The 19,848-nt window shown below is 44.0% G+C and overlaps 2 protein-coding genes across 2 annotated transcripts; both read left to right on the top strand.

Moving 5' to 3' along the window:
* Positions 1 to 863: 863 nt before the first annotated feature.
* Positions 864 to 8,716, top strand: PRSS58 (serine protease 58). Its single transcript, XM_008964817.3, has 6 exons — positions 864 to 1,061; positions 1,179 to 1,259; positions 3,252 to 3,390; positions 3,614 to 3,870; positions 6,308 to 6,447; positions 6,549 to 8,716. The coding sequence occupies exons 1-6, from the start codon at positions 1,040 to 1,042 to the stop codon at positions 6,696 to 6,698; spliced, it is 789 nt and encodes a 262-aa protein (XP_008963065.1). The 5' UTR covers positions 864 to 1,039; the 3' UTR covers positions 6,699 to 8,716.
* Positions 8,717 to 11,848: 3,132 nt separating this feature from the next.
* Positions 11,849 to 19,625, top strand: LOC100991710 (putative DBH-like monooxygenase protein 2). The gene is made up of 13 exons (XM_003812421.3): positions 11,849 to 12,136; positions 12,782 to 12,928; positions 13,464 to 13,625; positions 13,871 to 13,954; positions 14,769 to 14,936; positions 15,128 to 15,230; positions 15,423 to 15,589; positions 15,936 to 16,027; positions 16,315 to 16,411; positions 16,546 to 16,605; positions 18,048 to 18,178; positions 18,971 to 19,085; positions 19,383 to 19,625. The coding sequence occupies exons 1-13, from the start codon at positions 11,849 to 11,851 to the stop codon at positions 19,623 to 19,625; spliced, it is 1,857 nt and encodes a 618-aa protein (XP_003812469.1).
* The last annotated feature ends 223 nt before the right edge of the window (positions 19,626 to 19,848 follow it).

Genomic DNA, 19,848 nt, shown 5'->3' with positions numbered 1-19,848 from the left:
ACCTCAATGCAACTGTATTGAAGATAGGGCCTAAAAGGAAGCAATTAAGGCCAAATTAGGTTAGAAGGGTGGGGCCCTGATCCAATAGGATTTATGTCCATATAAAAAGAGTCACCAGAGAGCTTTCTTTCCCTCTTTATCTCTGTGTGCACAGAGGAAAGGCCATGTGAGGAAGCAGTAAGAAGGTGATCATCCACAAGCCAGGGAGAGAGGCCTCACCAGAAACTGAATTTGACAACACCTTGATCATGGACTTCTGACCTTCAGAACTATAAGAAAGTAAGTGTCTGTCGTGTAAGACACCTAGACTGTGGTTTTTTTTATGGCAGTCCAAGCAGACTAAAACATTTGGTAAGGATCTTTGGCCCACTTTTAGGTTGTGTTGTTTGTTTTCTTAATGTCGAATTTTAATATTTCCTTATACATGAATTATTTAGCAGATATGTGTTTTGCAAATATTTTTATCTAGTCTGTGGTGTATCTCAATTTTTAGCCCTGAATACTTTGTTTCATAACCATCAACTTAAGTATCATTCCCACTAGTCTGTAAGCTCTTGGAAGGTAGGAAAGAAGTCCTTCAGTTGAGGCAACCCCAACAGCAAGCACAGATCCTAGCACAAGTCAGATACATAAGATAAATAATTAGCAGGTTGGTTCACAGAATAAATGGATAAACAGTGACATGAAGGAAAAGGTTAATGTATTTCAAAGAGGAGTTTAATGTCAGGCAGAGGAAGCAATGTCAGCTCCAGAGGGCTACATTATGTCCACTGGAGAAAAATAGCATCACACAGTGGGGGATAGCATCACACAGACAGGAGGGGCAGCAGCCCACACATAGTTTAGAGGGGAACCTGCCTACCAAGACTGGCAAAAAGGAGACCAGACAGGAGGCGTCTGTAGAGATATCATGAACTTCAACTCATCTTAGCTTTGGTACTTTCTTCCCTGAAGACAGAGGGCAGAACTCTGAGTTCCAGAACCATTTTCAACTGTATTGGGGACCAATCACTTGACTCTATTCTTGTCTCTCTGACAGATGACGCTACACCCTCCTCTGAGTAATGGACACCATTTCTAAAACTGAATCCTGCTACTAAAATAATTCAGATGATATATTTTTCCAATTCTACAATCTTGCTTTGTTTCATTTAGTCATTTTCTCTCTCTCTTCCCAGTTTTCCAGAGACTGGAGCTAAACTGGGCTTTCAACATCATCATGAAGTTTATCCTCCTCTGGGCTCTCTTGAATCTGACTGGTGAGTGTGTGCATATTTGTCTCTTTACTCACCAAAGAGAAATCCTGGGAAAAGCATGAAAGATGGGTAACAGCGAGAGGCGTCATTCCAGAATTCAAGTGTAGGATGGTCCTCTGTCCCTCTCCACTGCCCCGTTCCCATCAAGTTTCCTCCTGTGATAGTGCCTGCCTGCCTGCCGCAGGAGGATTGTTTGTGTGCTTTTGGGGGAGGCGTGGACATTGTCACTCAAATACCAGACCCACTCCTAAGACCTGACTCTGGACCTGTCTGCAACAGGATTGATGTTCTGCACCACAGAGGGCACAGCAGAACATTGAAGAATCAGATATCTCCTGGCACAGTTCCAGTTACTCAGGCATAAACCCAGGTTTATTCATAAATCCTCTCTTTCTCTCATACCCCACGTTTGATCTCTTAGAAAAATGCTGGCTTTATCTTCTAAATGTATCTTAAATTCAATCACATCTCACCATCTCCACTGCTCACAATGATCTAAGCCACCACCTCTTGCCTGGATTAGCAAATTATTCTCCTAACAGACCCCTCTACCTCTATACTTCTACACTCTACAGGTTCTCCATGAGGAGACTGTCATCACTCCTTTGCACAAATCCTTGAGTGGTTCCATTTGTACTCAGGAAACAAGGCCGAGTTCTTACGATGGTCTACAAAACCCTCCATTCTTCTTTGAGCCCCTTTCCTCCTCTGCTCCCCTTCATTCACTCTGGGTCAGCAGCCATGGCCTCTGTGATGTAACTGACACAAGCCTCAGGACCCATGCTGCAGCTGTTTCCTCTGCCTGGAGTCCCTTCACCCAGATATTTGACTAGCAACTTCCCCTGTTTTCATGTTATTGTTCAACATTGCCCATGAAGTTCTACTCCGATGACTGGTTTAATATTACCTGAGACTGGAGTAATGGCTCATGCCTATAATCCCAGCACTTTGGGAAGCTGAGGTGGGAGGATCACTTGAGCCCGAGTTTGAGACCAGCCTGGGCAACATAGCAAGACTCCATCTCTATTAAAAAAATTTAAAAATTTAAAAATTAACCAGATATGGTGGCACACACCTGTAGTCCAAGCTACTCAGGAGGGTTGCTTGAGCCCAGGAGGTTGAGGCTGCAGTAAGCCTGATCTTGCCACTGCACTCCAATCTGAGCAACAGAGTGAGATCCTGTCTCAAACAAACAACAAACAAATACTGCCTGAAACCCCTCCTTCTCCCCCAACACACAATTGGTAATACCTTTCTCTCTTTCCCTGTCCTACTTTTATTTCCATAGCACTAATCACCATTTAACATCATATATAGTTTACTTTTGTGTTTTTCCATAGGACTAATCACCATTTAACATCCTACATAGTTTATTTGTGTGTTATGTTTATTATTACTGAATATCTTCATTAATTGTAATATATGAGAGCAGGAATATCTACTTTGCTCACTATATAGCCCAAGCCCCTAAAACAGAGCTTGACATATACTAGGTGCTCAATGTATATTTGGTAAAACAATACATTATTTTTCCCCTCCTCAGACTCTTAGCATTTGGTCTGTTCTTGTCATGATACTTATATAATTCTGTCTTGAGTTGTTGTTGGGAAAAAGAGATAAGACTTATTAAAGCATTCTAAATAAGAATGCCTTAAGACTTATTGAAGCATTCTAAATTTGGTAAAAATAGTGAAAAAAATTCGTTGATTTAGCATACAACCCACTAAATTGTGGAAGGTATTTAAGAAAGTTGAACATTTAATTTGAAAGATTTTATTGACAGTGAAAAAGCCAAACACTTTTTATTTTTCAAAAGAGATATGTTTCTACCATTTGTCATTTTCTTCGTGTTTTAGAACAAAGTAAGTCATTTTACAGATAAAGTTGCTAGAGAAAAGGATAGGGGAACTCGGAGCCTATTAAATTAGTTTCCTGAAGATTTTCTGGTGATGACTGAGAAATCTTGGAATTTCTTGTCTATGCTTCTCTTTCCAGTTGCTTTGGCCTTTAATCCAGATTACACAGTCAGCTCCACTCCCCCTTACTTGGTCTATTTGAAATCTGACTACTTGCCCTGCGCTGGAGTCCTGATCCACCCGCTTTGGGTGATCACAGCTGCACACTGCAATTTACCGTGAGTGATAAGCCTTCAAAGGCACTCCATTCTTTGGGTTCTCAGGTTGGGCACAGACTCTCACCCCTGTCTGAGACCATCTCCCAATTAAATGGGATTAGAAAGGCCTTTGGGAGACATACGAGGGTACAGAAAAAGGTCTGTGGGGAGGGATAATAGAGGCTCATAATGATGGAGAAGCCATCTCTGTTAAGTCCTCTCATAAACGTCTATATTGTTCCAGAAAGCTTCGGGTGATATTGGGGGTTACAATCCCAGCAGACTCTAATGAAAAGCATCTGCAAGTGATTGGCTATGAGAAGATGATTCATCATCCACACTTCTCAGTCACTTCTATTGATCATGACATCATGCTAATCAAGCTGAAAACAGAGGCTGAACTCAATGACTATGTGAAATTAGCCAACCTGCCCTACCAAACTATCTCTGAAAATACCATGTGCTCTGTCTCTACCTGGAGCTACAATGTGTGTGATATCTGTGAGTTCAAGACAATGTTCTTCTCTCAGAATTAGACATGCTTCTACACCTTCGCGACTCTTGGCTTCTTCAATTCGGCCTAGTGAAACTTTCTTCTAACCTCTTTCTCCCCTTTGCTTTTCTCTGTACCTCACTGAAGGAGTGCTTCAAGGTTTTTGGGGTTTTTTTATTCACCCTCTGTATCTTTCTATCATTTTCTCTTTCATATATGATAGAAGTGGTTTTAGTGGAAAGAAAACATTTGTATTCCAATCCTAATTTTCTATGTGACAGCAGGTCATTTTACCTTGGAGCCTCAATTTCCTTAACTCTAAAATAAAGCAGATTACTATGTTGTATATTTTCAAACCATTTCAGGCAATAAAGCAACTTGAAGCCTTGAAAAGTCATGAAATAAATATCAGTGTATTCAATGTAAGATAAATATATAATATTCTACTAAATGCAATAGAACTTCCTTATGTAAGATTTTAATAAAGATACAGAGTTAAAGTTTTAAAAAGAACTTCTGAAATAAACATTTTAAACTGGTAACATTCTAAGCATTCACTCATTTCTTCAGAAAATTGACAAAGGGCTACCATTATTTTTATCAATGGAAGTTTTCTATACATAATTTGAAACTCCTGAACTAGATAGTCTATCTAAACTTTGTTCTATGCCTCATATTTCATATTCCATAAAACACCCACAACTTAAGGCAACTTTCTGTTTTCTAAGTTGCGTCTCCATCTGCCCATTACTCCATCTCCAAATTTTTATGCAAACCCTAATTAACTGTCTATAGTTGCTAATTACGAGAGTTGAGAGTAGTGGTGAAGGGGAGTTGATTACCTATTAGCAAAATAGAACAATGATATAATCCCTTGTGAAGAATTATTAATGCAACTTTACTCATGAGTAAGTTTGAGTATGTATAATATACATCATACACTAGATACCATAGTATGAAAAGGAGGTTTATTTGAAACAAACCTGTCAGATTACATTCATCTATCCATCACTACTTTCTTTTTACAGAAACCAACGGGCAGGTGTACACTTACTCTATCATTGTTGCCATGATTCAAGCCTTTTAAAACTAATCCTTAGTAAATACCTTCAGATTTAGAGCACATTTTCTTGAATATATCAATAAGTAGAAATTATCTGTCCTCTGAGAGTCAATTTGATTTTTGGAAAGAGCCAAATGTCCTTCTGTGAGCAGTATGTTTGATTCATCTGGGTTATGGCATAAGGTTCAAAACGAGATATGACTTCAAAAAAAATGCATCTTATTTTGATCTGGGTCATCAAGTAGTTAAGTAAGCATTTCCTACAGAAGTATTCCCAAAAGAAATGTTTAGCCATGAAATTATTGCTTGGAAAATAAAGTGAAGGATCTCATACATTTTCTTTTCAAGAACTAATACATTATTTTCAAATAAAAACATTAAACATACTCTTCCATTATTAAAAAAACCAAAATCTTAAAATACAGTACTTCTTCCCAAAGAAACGTCCGTGGAAAGAACACGTGCCACATGTGTTCATACTACTTTGTTGTTTTTCTCATTTTGTTTCAGATTGGACAAATTTTGTTACAAGTGTGCACAATTCACAGTATTTGTGGACTACTGATACAAAGAAAAGAACTTTAGGAACCAGGAAACCCAGTTTTAAATCCTAGCTTTACCATTTACTAGCTTTATATGTTTAAGAAAACTGCTTTTTCAGTGACTTTTTTGTGTAGATACTCGGTTTTGTTTTGACCTGACAATTGAGAAAGTAGGCCAGATATCTGTAAATTCATTCAAACTCTAAAAATTACATCTCAAAGGAAACCCTTTGAATGTTTAAATTTCCAGAAAAGTTTTTGGGTTTTTTTGAGATGGAGTCTCACTCTTGTCACCCAGGCTGGAGGGCAGTGGCGCAGTCTCGGCTCATAGCAACCTCCGCTTCTTGAGTTCAAGCAATTCTCCTGCCTCCCAAGTAGCTGGCATTACAGGCACTCATCACCACACCCAGCTAATTTTTCTATTTTTAGTAGAGACAGGGTTTCACCATGTTGGCCAAGCTGGTCTCGAACTCCTGACCTCAGGTGATCCACCCATCCTGGCCTCCCAAAGTGCTGGGATTACAGGCGTGAGCCACTGTGCCCAGCCAAATTTCCAGAAAAGCTTAAAACAAAGTGTTTCATTTCATTCCTGGAGTGTCTCACATGTACATGTAACTCCCAAGAATTTGATGACTTTTATAAGGTCACCGACTTTGCATCATAAGAAATTGTTAATCTGATCATCTCCTGTACCCTCGTTGTCCTAACTGCCACAGTTCTGACTTCTCTGAATGTTTGATCTCTTTTAATTTCTGATGGTAGAAGAAGAAAAGTGTTTTAAAAGAAGGTTTAATACCTAACAAAACTCTGAAGGAAGTTTGACTTCTGTCTTTTCTTTAGACAAAGAGCCCGATTCACTGCAAACTGTGAACATCTCTGTAATCTCCAAGCCTCAGTGTCGTGATGCCTATAAAACCTACAACATCACGGAAAATATGCTGTGTGTGGGCATTGTGCCAGGAAGGAGGCAGCCCTGCAAGGTAAAATACTCTCCATGCATTAATTTTCCCATTTTCTTCCTTCTGTCTTGCCAGAAAGATAACCTGCTTTTTTGTTGTTGTTATTATTGTTTTCCTGGCAGGAAGTTTCTGCTGCCCCAGCAATCTGCAATGGGATGCTTCAAGGAATCCTGTCTTTTGCGGATGGATGTGTTTTGAGAGCCGATGTTGGCATCTATGCCAAAATTTTTTACTATATACCCTGGATTGAAAACGTAATCCAAAATAACTGAGCTGTGGCAGTTGTGGACCATATGACACAGCTTGTCCCCATCGTTCACCTTTAGAATTAAATATAAATTAACTCCTCACATTGCCCCATGCATACCTGTCTCAATTCTGCTAAACAGAGTGGGTGCTTGAGCAGTTTTACTTGTACATATCTTCACTGTGATTATTCATAACAACCCTTCTTGCCTTCTAGATAAGGATGGAAAACCCAAAATTCCTCAGATAATTGAAGTTTATGAAGTGGGAATTATGTTCTCTCTAACGAATTGGTAACTGACATAAAATAAAGGCCACTCCACAGCCATTTGGGGTACAAAACCCTTTACTACATGCACCAAATTAGACAATGTGTGATTTTGGCACATTGCTATGCTGATTGAAAAAAGGAAGTCTAATAAAGAGGGATCTAAATAGAAGGGCAAAGGTGAGAGGGGAGGGGAGTGCAAAGGTGAGAGGGAGGTGTTACCCTTAGCTTCTCCTTGCCCATGCAACTCTCAATGCCATCAGTGGATTCTGGTCATTCATGTTGCAGGATTCTGAGTGTTTACTGGAGACATGAGGAGTTACTATAAAAGTTAACTGAGGTTTATGGCACAGCAGATAAACGGGAAATCAATGACAGATTTTCCTAGTACATACTTGCCTTTTATATAAAGCTAGTTGCCCAGGAACTCCACTTTCTCACTCTACAGTATTTTCCTCTCTTCCTTCCTTCTCTCTTCACTTCACCCTGCAGTCTGTTACCCCCTGAGAGTTTTAATTGATGATAGTTTTAAGTGGGGAGGTGTTTTTTTGGCCAGTTGACTGAGTATTTAAAAAAACAAAAACAAGAACAGATTTTAGAGAGTTCAGCCTGTGGCTGCTACAAGTGGACTACTGGAGTCTTTCAGCCCAGCTAGGGAAGAAGAGAACCCCCTCAGGAAGCAGAAGTTCTAGTAGGAAAACTTCATCTATCCAGGGCTCTAAAACCCCTAAATCAGTAACGCCTAGCTTGCAGTATTGAGAAGCTAAATTGGGAGTGCGAATTATTAAGTGCAACTGTGACAGCTTCATTTTCACATATTTTATTAACTGAAATTTTAGTTTGGGGAGGAAAATGGTTTGGAGACCATTTTTCAGAGGAGCGCCGTAGCCTCTAAAGATGTCTCCCAACTTGAGCTGGTCCTAAGATTTCAATAGGTCATAGTGATATTGTATAAGGCCAGCTGATCCTAGGTGGTGAAACATGGCAAGGCCACTGGATTCCATGAGCATTAGCACTATCCATAAGACTCCACTAGCACTGTGAGGTGACCTCCTTGGTTGGAGAATACATCATTTTTGTGTGGAATGCAATAAGGCATTCAGAGAATCCAAGGAATGTGATGCTAGGACAGTAACGGTGACAGGGGAAAGAAAATCCAAATTCAGAATATGTTATTTTGAATGAGGACAAATAGCTACTCCCTCTGGCCTGAGCTGCACCATGTTGCCCATTTCTTTCTTACTGTACATGTGGTAACAAAAAAGGGAAGATGAAGCTTCTATGGTGGACATGCCTGGCCCCCAGGTACACCTTTTCTTTTGGTGTAGCTGCAGGCATCTCCCCATGCAAGTTTCCAGCTTTCTTACCTATGTTTGCAGCTCAATATTTCAGGATGCTCTTTGTTAGAAAAAAAAAAAATGAGGCCAGGTGCGGTGGCTCACGCCTGTAATCCCAGCACTTTGGGAGGCCGATGTGAGTGGATCACCTAAGGTAAGGAGTTTGAGAACAGCCTGATCAATATGGTAAAACCCCATCTCTACTAAAAGTACAAAAATTAGCCACGCGTGATGGTGGGCAATTGTAATCCCAGCTACTTGGGAGGCTGAGAGAGGAGAATCGTCTGAACCCGGGAGGTGGACTTTGCAGTGAGTTGAGATCACACCACTGCACTCCAGCCTGGGCAACAAGCAAGACTCCATCTCAAAAAAAAAAAAAAAAAAAGATTTTAAAAGTACTTTTGTTCTCATTTACCTTTGTAGAGAGGTTTTCTGGGTTGGGGGATTTTTTTTCTCCTTGAATTATTTCTAATAATATTTATGTATGAAATATATTTAATTATATTTGATTAATTCATATAATTATATAATATTCAATTATTTTACTTAAACTTAATAATAGATTTAGTTATATTTTCCCAACAGCTCATAGTGTTGCCACCACCCAGTAGTGGGAACTTGGGTTTCAGCAGCTTCATCCATAGGATGGAAATAATAACAAAAATTATTATTTTTTTATTACATTTTAGATAATGTACACATTATCTAAATGTATTTAGGGTCAATACATTTTAGAATAGAGCTTGGCACAGACTAAGCTTTCAATAAGAGTTGACTTCTATGATTGCAATGGTAAATTTTAAATTCAATTAAAATATGACAACTGGTAGTAATTTTAGTCTTTAATTACCATTCACTTAGTACTCAACTGAGATTAAAAGCTTAAATTCTCAGAATTTTTTTAATTTTAAAAATTCTTTTAAAAAATTTTTATGCGTACATAGTAGGTATATACATGTATGGGGTACATGAGATGTTTTGATACAGGCATGCAGTGTGAAATAAGCACATCAAGCATTTGGGCAACATGATGAAGCCCCGTCTCTACAAAAAATACAAAAATTAACTGGGCATAGTGGTGCACACCTATAATCCCAGCTATTCAGGAGGCTGAGGCAGGAAGGTCGCCTGAGCCTGGGAGGTCAAGGCTGCAGTGAGCTGTGATTATGCCACTGCAATCCAGCCTAGGTGACAGAGTGAGACCTTGTCTCAGAAAAAAAAAAAAAAAGCCTTTATACTTTGGGTTACAAACAATCCAATCACATTCTTTAAGTTCAGTCATAAAAAAGAATGAGATTTACCTATTTTTCAACATTGATAAGGGGCCTCATTTTTCAGAAAGCTTGGAAACCAATCATCTGGGAAATTCAACTTAAAAGGCCCTGTATCCACCATCTCTCCAACCGCAGCATTTTACAGAGAGCAAGAAGGAGGCACAGAGGGGTTTAGAAACTGAACTTCACTATTTCAAGACCTGGGACTGCACTGCCCTCAGGTCGGTGACCCTCTTGTGATGTCTTCCCTGTCACAGGCACTTGATAAATGCAGAAGGGAAGCAGGGCCAGTCCCAGCCCCATCTCCCTAGAGAGCCCCACACAGGTGTAGCAATGGCCTGGCTTCCTGGGGTGGAAGCCAGATAAGGATCCAGGAGAAGAGACCCTCTGAGTCTGCAGTCACTGCTCCCAGCTCTTTATTGAGGACCTTGCCTCTGTGCTGAGGACAGTGCTCTGTCCAGCAGGACAGATTGCAGGATAAGGGATCCTGGGCCCGTCTCAATTTACAAGACTGGCTATCCTGTCTCCCTACTGCCCCCTCCCTTAATCCTTAAGTGAGATTGGGATCAGAATGTCTCCACGCACCTGTTATCTCTCTCTCTCTGGTGTTACTGCTCCTCAAGGTCAGTGCCTCCCAGGCTCCGACCTCTCCTCTTCTCTTGGCTCAGCTCTGGTCCTGGGCCAAGATAAGCCTCTTGCTTCCAGATGGCTGCCGAGCTCCCTGCCTTCTCTGTCAGGCCTAGAGTTAGGGGCTGTGGCTGCCCCCTTGAGGCATTTGTTTTCTCCCTCACCACACCCCAATTACTACTCAAGTGCTCACAGCAGCAGCAAACAACCTTAGCTGGGTCATCACCAGCTTTGATGAGCTCAGTAGCCAAAAAAAAAAAAAAGACTATGCCTGCAATGAGAAGCTGTAAGCAGATGGTGCCGGCATCTGTACATCTACTCCTGAGCTGAATTCCTCTGTGGAGAGGTGAGGCCCAGTCTGTGTGGGAGAGGCCCTCAGGGGCCATGTCCTCTCCATTGTCAAATGGAGAGCCAGCAACCAGGGGTCAGATGAGGTGACTTCTAGCTCTAGGTCAGCTGTGTCAGTCACCGGGGGAAAATACCGTGGAGTTAGAGTCAGACTTTAGTTTCTTCCCTAAGAAGCAGCCAACAAATGTCACTAAATTCTTCCACCAGGACAAGCCATGTGGAAATGCATGGCAGGGGTCTGGTACCTGTAGGGTGTCTGTGACCTAAGGAAATTATGGTCAGGGACCATGACCCACCATTGACTCAACGGGGCATCAAGCACCACTCTTGTTACCCTTTGGAGCTCCCGTTTCATCATCTAGAAATTAAGTAGATTGAAATTTTTGGAAAACTAAGTGGCTCTAAAGTTCTTTTCTATTCTGGTGTTCTAATATTCTAACCTTCCTTCTGTGTTGCTTCCATTGTTTGCATAATACTAATGTGCTCAATCGGGCAAGCTCAGCCTGCCATGCAGCCATTAAATTAATTTCTCTGAAAGGAAATTGATGGCCGGAAGGGAAAGCACAAAGCATCCCAAAGGCAAACTCATGTTTATTTCTCATCTTCTTCCCCTCACCTCCTCCCTCTTCCTGCTCCTCCCCAGGAGTGTGCAGAAAACCAAAGCTGCCCGACTCAACCATCTGAGAAGCTGATTATCCCTCCTCTCAGTGTCCTTCTAGGGATTAGTAGCAAAGGCTCCTCTAGCAGATGGAAATCGCAGCCTTCCCTCCGGTCCCTGCCAGCTACTTCCCTCCTTCCTGCACTGCACTGGGAAATTGAAAGACTAGGTTTACAAGCAGTCCCACATCCTTGCTAGTACCGAAGTTCTATACATAGACAAAATGGGAAATGCCCACAAAAAGTGGGGTGGGGGCATAGTCCAGAGGCAGAATGTCCTGTAAAGACATCCCAGGATAAAAGACGGAAGAGGTGGGCAGGAAGGGAGGGGGAGAAAAAGAAACTAAACTTTCTTGATTCTGCAGGGTCCCCACTGGCAGGACGCTGGCATGGGGTCAGGGTGGAAAGTCTAAATGATTCAATCCTAAGAATTTTCTGCCAGGCCCCTGCTTCAGAGTGAAAGCAACCTGCCCTGTATCCTCTCCGGGCACCTCTCACCTCCAGAGTTATGTAAGGGGCATCGCTCTGAACCCGGAGGATAATCAGATCAGAAGTGCCCCAGCCTGGCCCTCCCCCATGGCATGGTGCCTGGCCCAGGTAGAACATAAAACTCTGAAGCTCTCGAATGTTCATCTGCAAGGGAGATGCTCCAGGTCCCAGGAGCCATGGCCCATGACCTTCTCTTCAGGCTTTTTCCACTTTTGGCCCTGGGAGCCCCCTTACAAAGCAACCGCCTTGGCCCCACATCTCGCCTGCGCTATTCCAGGTTCCTAGATCCTTCTAATGTCATTTTCCTGCGTTGGGACTTTGACCTTGAGGCTGAAATCATCAGTTTTGAGCTCCAGGTCCGTACAGCTGGCTGGGTGGGCTTCGGTGTCACAAATCGCTACACCAACGTGGGAAGTGATCTGGTTGTTGGAGGAGTCTTGCCTAATGGCAATGTCTATTTCTCGGTAAGTGTGAGGGTGACTTGCTTTCAAGGATGAGGGTCTTCGTTGGGTTGAGGATGGTTTCTGTCCAGAAAGGATTCACATTCCCTAAGGATACCTAAACACACTCCCAGAATGCCAGCTGAATGCTGGTGTGTCCCTCCAGAAATGGTCCATTGTAGAGTTTGAAATCTATGTCTTCCAGACTGCAAGTCTCTAAGACTGCTGAGAGAATGAAACCATTAGATTGTGAGATAGTCTTGCACCACTTACTTGCTAAAGCCCACTAAATGCAGGTCACTGGGGAAAATTCAAAGCTGTCTGAGAAATAGTTACATGAAGAGCCACATGAGAGAATGAATGTCATACATACTTCAGATAATATGTGAGACTTCAAGTATTAGGGATGCAGGAATATTAGACTTTATGGAGATGAGATTTGAAATGGGAGAAGTAAAGCAAGGACAGGTGGTGAAACTCCATTATCCATAAAAGTGTGCTCTGCCATGTTCTTCATGCCATGCTTTGCCCAAGGAGAAAATTACATAATAAAGAACACCTGGGCTCTGCTACTCTAGTATCCTAGGGGAGCTAAAGGGACAGCTACTGCTCCAAAGCATGACATTTGAAGCTCCTAGTTCTTACTTCTTGACCTTCACTGGACCCAAGGATCAGCACTTGGTGGACGAAGACACTCTGAAGGAGGATGGGAGCCAGGATGCTGAGCTGCTGGGGCTGACGGAAGATGCTGTCTACACCACCATGCGCTTTTCCAGGCCCTTCCGCTCCTGCGACCCTCATGACCTGGATATTACGGTAAAATAGCGAGCAGAGAAAAGCATTTAATCACAAGCAGGTTTTCCTTCTGGAGAGGTAGTTGCCCCCAGTCAGGCAGCTAGTCATCATTCCCAGGACTTCTATTCCTCTCAGCCTTCCCAGGTAATGCTCCAATTGTGCCACCTGCTGAAATCCACAAACCTTACGCAGGGTGACCTCCCACTGATTCACCTCCTGCCCACCTGCCCCAGGGTTCTCCTTTTGAAGAATTCTGCCCAGTTTTGCTGACCTTTAGAGTGTTAGGATATAAGAGTTTAATTCAGTCCTTTCATTTTACAGTTGTGGACACAAGCTTAGAGAGGGCATGCGAGGGGGAGTGTGACTTGCTCAAGATCACCAGCAAGTGAGCCTCGGAGACAGAAATAGAACTTAACTAGTTCTCACTCCCAGTGTGAAGCTCCTTCCATTCCACCATGTAGACATGAGCAAGTGCCTTGTGTAGGTCCTTGGGTGCAGGGATATGCAGAGTGCTGCTCAGGGGTGGCAGCTCCTCAATGCTCATGGCACCCCACAGAGCGACACCGTGAGGGTGCTGGCCGCCTATGGCCTGGATGACACTCTGAAGCTGGATCGGGAGCGTACTTTTGTCAAGTCCATCTTTCTGCTACAAGTCGTCCACCCTGACGATCTGGATGTCCCTGAGGACACCATCATCCATGACTTGGAGATCACTGATGTAAGACACCTTCATCCCACCCAGCAGCCTCCAGCTCCCTTCTCCTCACCCCACTCAACCCAGATCCCTTCTCTTGCCTCCAGTATTCAGTACATCCCTTGGGTGGAGATTACTCTGACTCTTCTCTGTCTCCTAAGGACTGCCAATCTGACCCTAATGTGAACCCCCTTCCCTGGCCTGGCCCTTGCCCTACTTCTTCAGAGCCTCACTGTCATCTGGCTCAGCTTCTGTGCACCCTTCCACAGTTCCTCATTCCAGAGGATGACACCACGTATGCCTGCACCTTTCTTCCTCTCCCTATTGTGAGCGAGAAGCATCACATTTACAAGGTATGGTGGACCAGATGGGGGACATTGTCAAGGCAGGGAAGGGTGCTGGAGCAGAGCAGGGGTTGTGGTCAACCCTGGAGAATGAGGTCTGGAAAATTTCTTGGAGGAAGCAAGAAGGAAGTAGTTGCAAGAACAGGGGGACAGGCAGGGCTTGGTGGAGGTTGCGGCTACATCATTTCCTGAGCCGAGAAATGTAACTCCCAGCGTTATTTTATTTAAGCCCCGCAATGCAACAGACATGTTGATGAAGGTTAAGAATTAATAATTGTTTGCAAAGAACAAAGTATGAGCCTCAACCTGGCCCCAGAATTGTGCTCTCTTAGCCCAAGAGGAGGTAAAGGCAGGGAGAGGATATGGCCAGGGGCTGTCAGGAGGTTGGTGAAGTCTAGCTAGAATGAACTCAAACTTGGTAACCCAATTTCATATTTGAGTGATTTCAATTTTCATCAAATAAATAAAGGTATGATCTCACAATAAGTGGCAAATGTGGAGACTTTTTTTCTTCAGACAGATAATTTGAAAAGGCATGGCTACATGCTCAGATACAGTGAACTGAGGAGGTTACTAAGGGAAGGCAGAATGTCCCTGGCTAGATTTCATATGTCTGCTCTTCAGAAGGGGCTTAAAGGAGGGGGGAGTTGAGAGGAGAGTCAAACCGAGTGGGTGGGAAAATGGTAGCTTGGGGAACAAAAACAGAGAAAAAGGGAGAGAAACAGAGAGAAGAGGGAAATGGGTATAGTTTTGACAGGAAGGAAGATAATATGGATTTGATGTAGAAGGTCTTGATTATGCTCTGCTCTCCTTTTCTGCCCAGTTTGAGCCTAAGTTGGTCTACCACAATGAGACAACGGTGCATCACATCCTGGTGTACGCCTGTGGCAATGCTAGCGTTCTCCCCACAGGCATCAGCGACTGCTATGGGGCCGACCCTGCCTTCTCCCTTTGCTCACAGGTCATCGTGGGCTGGGCTGTCGGGGGCACAGTGAGTCCCATGATGGGGTAAACACATGGCTAAGCGGGTGCATGTGGTTGGGTGATGAGATCACTGGGCTGGTAGAAGACCAGGGGATAGGGGAAGTCTGGGATGACAATTAGAAAACAAGGCCAGGAGCCCTGAATCCCTATGGCTGGTTCCCAGCCCTTCTTGCTGCCAAATCTACCTCCTTCCAACAGAGCTACCAGTTTCCAGATGACGTAGGCGTCTCTATTGGGACCCCCTTGGACCCTCAGTGGATCCGACTGGAGATTCATTACAGCAATTTTAACAACCTTCCTGGTGAGCATTCAGAGGATTTAAGGAAGGGAAGCTGGTGGGGCTGGCTGTTTTTTTCGGTATTGGGAACACATTGTGGGATGTGTGCTGACTCCCTGTGGTCAAAGCCCCACCCCAGCTTTCCTGAGCCTCTTTCTCTCCACATTGTGACTCACTCTCCTGCCTCCTGTGATTGACTGTTCCTCTCTGCACCAGGTGTATATGATTCCTCGGGGATTCGCGTGTACTACACTTCTCAGCTGCGCAAATACGACATGGGTGTCCTCCAGCTGGGCTTCTTCACGTTTCCCATCCACTTCATCCCCCCGGGCGCTGAGTCCTTCATGTCCTATGGGCTGTGTAGGACGGAGAAGTTTGAGGAGGTGGAGCTGGGAGGCGCACCCTTCCTGAGGAGGAAACACACTCTCCTTGCCCCCCATCCCAGATCTGGTCAGATCCACAAGCCCACACAGCCTGAACCCCAGACTTGGAGAATAATTACAGCCTGGTGCTCAGGAAATTCACTAACATGACTTTTGCAAGGAAGGGAAGGAGTCAGGGCTTTGAGAACAAGGGGAGTGCAGAAGAAGGGTCAGAAAGGTTCAATAAGAATTACAGTGACAAATGTCAGTCATCAGAGGAAGGTGTCAAATATCAAGGGAGGAAAATCAAGCAGCAGGTCAAGAACACAGTCCTTCACAAATCGGGTGCACCTCTTCCCTGTTACAGATGAATGGAGCTCCTATGCCTGACATACAGGTGTATGGCTACCTGCTGCACACCCACTTGGCTGGACGGGCTCTGCAAGCAGTGCAGTACAGGTGAGGGAAGACCTTGAAGCTTTCCCTTCTGCAGGTGGGAATGAATTTTAAGAATAGTGATTTATTCTGTAGCATACGATTATGTCCAGTTGAGAATAAGGAAGAGGTAGAACTATCTTTAGAGTAGAAATAACTGAAATAAGACTGTGGAAGAGGAAGTTTTTTGTTTATTTTTGTGGATAATCTACTCACAGAATGACCCCACCCACATGCTACATCTTTATTGGCAGACCCCTCTCTATTTCATCTTCTCTTTATTTCTGAATTCCCGCCTTCTCTTCCTCTAGGAATGGAACACAACTTCGAAAAATCTGTAAAGACGATTCCTATGACTTCAACCTGCAGGAGACTCGAGATTTGCCCTCTCGAGTGGAGATCAAGCCGGTGAGAGTCTGAGGGAGGCCAGGCAGAGTTGGGGGCAGCAGCATCATACCTCATTACTGACAACCAAGAAAGTTCTCAAGCTGTACCAGTCCCTCTGTGTCTTACTCTCAGCCTTCATGTTTCACTCTGAACAGGGAGATGAATTGCTGGTAGAATGTCACTACCAGACACTGGACCGTGACTCCATGACATTTGTAAGTGACCTCTCACCCCACCATGGTCACCATGACCATAGCCCCTGTGGAGAGCCCACTCATGGCTTTGGCTACCCAGTGACCCCTGTGATTTCACTGAAGCCCCCTCCTTCCTCCAATGGCATCACACATCCACACGGGGCTTTTCATGTTCTCACACCCCATGCATCTAAGATAGGAACAGAGATTTCTCACATTATCTGCCAATAACCCATCAAGACCATGGAAATATAGTATGCTATAGCGACTAAGAGCAGAGATTCTGGGGCCTCATTGCCTGGGTTTGAATATCAGCACAATCATTTAGTACATTTCTAACTTTAGACAAGTTATTTGACTTTTTTGTATCTCAGTTTCCCAATTCACATAAGATTAATACTACTTTCTACCTCATAAGATTGTTGTGGGAGTTGGTTAACACATGCAAAACACCTAGATCATTGCCTGACTTGTAGTAGATTCTCAACTAAAGTTGGCTATTGTTTCTGTGATCACAAGAAAATCCCCCGTTTTGTGCATCAGGAGTGGTTCAGTGCTTGTGGGATTCAAAAGGTGTTGCAGGCAACTGAGGAAAAAATACCGCCCTACAAATGATTATATTACAAGTTAGTAAGTGATATATACCATACAAGAAGAATGGGAATAACCCACTAGGGAAATTCACAGGAAAGAATCATGAGATCCTACTACAGTGAACTGAACATGTGACGTAGGTGAATGAGTCCTTCTTTAGACACATAGAGATGGGGAATTCTGGAGAAGGAAAAAACTGAGAAAGCCATATATAAGGAGAGCGTGGGGTGCACATGAAGAAGTTTGGTTGGAAGTTAAAAAATGGCAAAAGATATCTAAAGGAATGGAATGAGGATGAGGTAGATAAAGTTGGAAACAGTCCTTGAAGCCGGGGTGATCCTGACCTACCTATATCTCCAGGACAGCAGGGCTAACTCTATAAATATTTGCCAGGTAAGTAAATGGAATGAAGGGTTGGAATTTATTAGAATCAAATAATTGGTTTAGTGATGACTGACTATTGTTTAATGGACTACTGGAAGCCACTGGAGGTTTCAGAACAGGCAAATGGCAGGATGCAAGATGAATTGTAAACAACTTGTCTGGCAGCTCTACAGAGGTCAGACTGCAATTAGAACAGATGAGTGACTGACAATAGTTGAGAGGCAGATAATCTAGCCCAAATCAGGATAGTGGCAGTGAAGCTGAGGACAGGGCAGATATATGGAATGCTTTTTGGAATAACATCAATAATTGTCCACCAATGAAAATAGAGCAGCAAATAGGGCAGTGAGCTGGCTCTACCTTAAGGGAAAAGGAGAATGGCATCACTGGTAAGATAACCACTTCACTATTTTCTGTTTGCTTTGTCCTCCTCTCTCTGCATGCCTTTGTATCTTTGTCTCTCCATCTTTGTCTATTTCCTCCAGGGAGGCCCCAGCACCATTAATGAGATGTGCCTCATCTTCCTCTTCTACTATCCCCGAAATAACATCTCCAGCTGCATGGGGTACCCTGACATTATCTACGTGGCCCACGAGCTGGGGGAGGAGGCATCAGAGTGAGTCATCCTGAAATACCGGAACTCGTGTGTGTGGAAGGGACCTTGGGGAGGACTGGGGGAGGAAGAAAGGAAGCCCTACCCACTACCTCCTAGGCTGGTTCGCCAGGATTCCTTCGGGGGCTGCCTGACCAGCTCCTGCCGCCCTCACTCCTGTTCCCATCAGGATCTAACTCTGAAAGCTCTGGCACAAGACGGGAATTTTTGTGGGACTTCTTTTCCCATATCAGCAAGGTCATTCAGAGGAACAGATAAAACTGAACCCTAGAAGTGAGATCCTTTATTTACAAATTCTTTGTCTGCCTTTTTTCACATACACTACTTGACTCAGCCAAAGACTGTGTTTACTTTCAAGTCATGAACCTTCATTATTTTGGGGTAAGGATCCCCTCCGAGGTTCTCATGAGAACTATAAAATGTTTTTGCATGAAAAAAATGCACATCTATGCAAATACACCCTATTTCACATACAATTTCAGGGCAATGAAATTGCCTCCAAGAAGGTTGATAAAGTGACTTCAGGGAACCTGTCTCACTCCATGCCCTCCAGATGAAGAACCACTTCCTAAAGAGTCAGAAGATCCCCTTTTTCACGTTTTAAAATTCTCATCTCTGAGTTCTGATATTTCTCTTTTCAAACTCACTATAATTGTCTGTTTGTTTTGTAAGACACTACTTATGGCTTTTGCTGACATGGAATTGATTCTAACAAAAATGAGTGTACATGTTTTGCCGAAGCTCTAAGTCAACCATAATCTGCTCCCCCTGCCCTGATCCTACCACCCACGGCAGCTCCATGGAGGGAATGATGGCCATGAACAATGTCGAGTGGACCCCGGAGAGCATTAAGAAAGCTGAGAAAGCCTGCAAGGAGGCCCAGCAGACAGTGATAATAAAGACCATTGATGTGAGTGTCCCAGGAGAGACCACCCTCTAGAGTTAGAGATGGAGGGGTCGGGGGTGGTGCTGAGTGGAAGCAGGAAAAGAGAAGAATGAGGGACGTGAATGGCAATGGTAGAAACGCTGGGTCAGGGAATGGGGTGCTGAGAAAGCGGAAAGGTGGGTTGCTGCTGCCCTGGGTTGCAGATATGGTCAGAGCCTCATGGTTAGCCTGTGAGCTCTGTGAGGACTGGGGATGATCTCAGGAAAGAAAAGGGAGATCCTTTACCTTTACCTTTACCTTGTTTTTTGCCCTCCCTTGCAGGAGGTGGTGGAAAACACAACAGGCTGGATTCCAGACATCATCCCTACTCCCCGGGGTCCCTGCTTGGAGTCCTCCGGAGGCAAAGTGGAGGCCCAGGACAAGACCTCTGCAGGCTTCAGAGCTGCACCTGTAGCCCTCTCAGGCTCTAGCAGGGCCACCCTGAGGCATCTCCCCCTGGCGGCCGTCCTGCTGGTGCAGCGCACACTCTCCTGGCTCCTGGCCATGCTGCAGACTGGAGTCTGATGCTGTCTCTTCCTGTACATACCCAGGCCGCTCTCTCCTCAGCCCTCCCTTATCATCAAACACAGAAACTCCTCCCCGCACTGGCCCCCCAAATCCTTAATCTGTGTCCCTTCTCATGACCCAGATCTTGACACTGCAGGCCTGGGCACTGCACATATTCCATAAAGATTCTTCTGTGACAAGCTATGCAAATCATCCTTTAAAGCATTAGAATCCCTGGTGG

This window comes from Pan paniscus, chromosome 6 (genome assembly GCF_029289425.2).
Source record: "Pan paniscus chromosome 6, NHGRI_mPanPan1-v2.0_pri, whole genome shotgun sequence".
NCBI lineage: Eukaryota > Metazoa > Chordata > Mammalia > Primates > Hominidae > Pan > Pan paniscus.
This window is presented reverse-complemented; position numbering and strand designations above follow the sequence as displayed.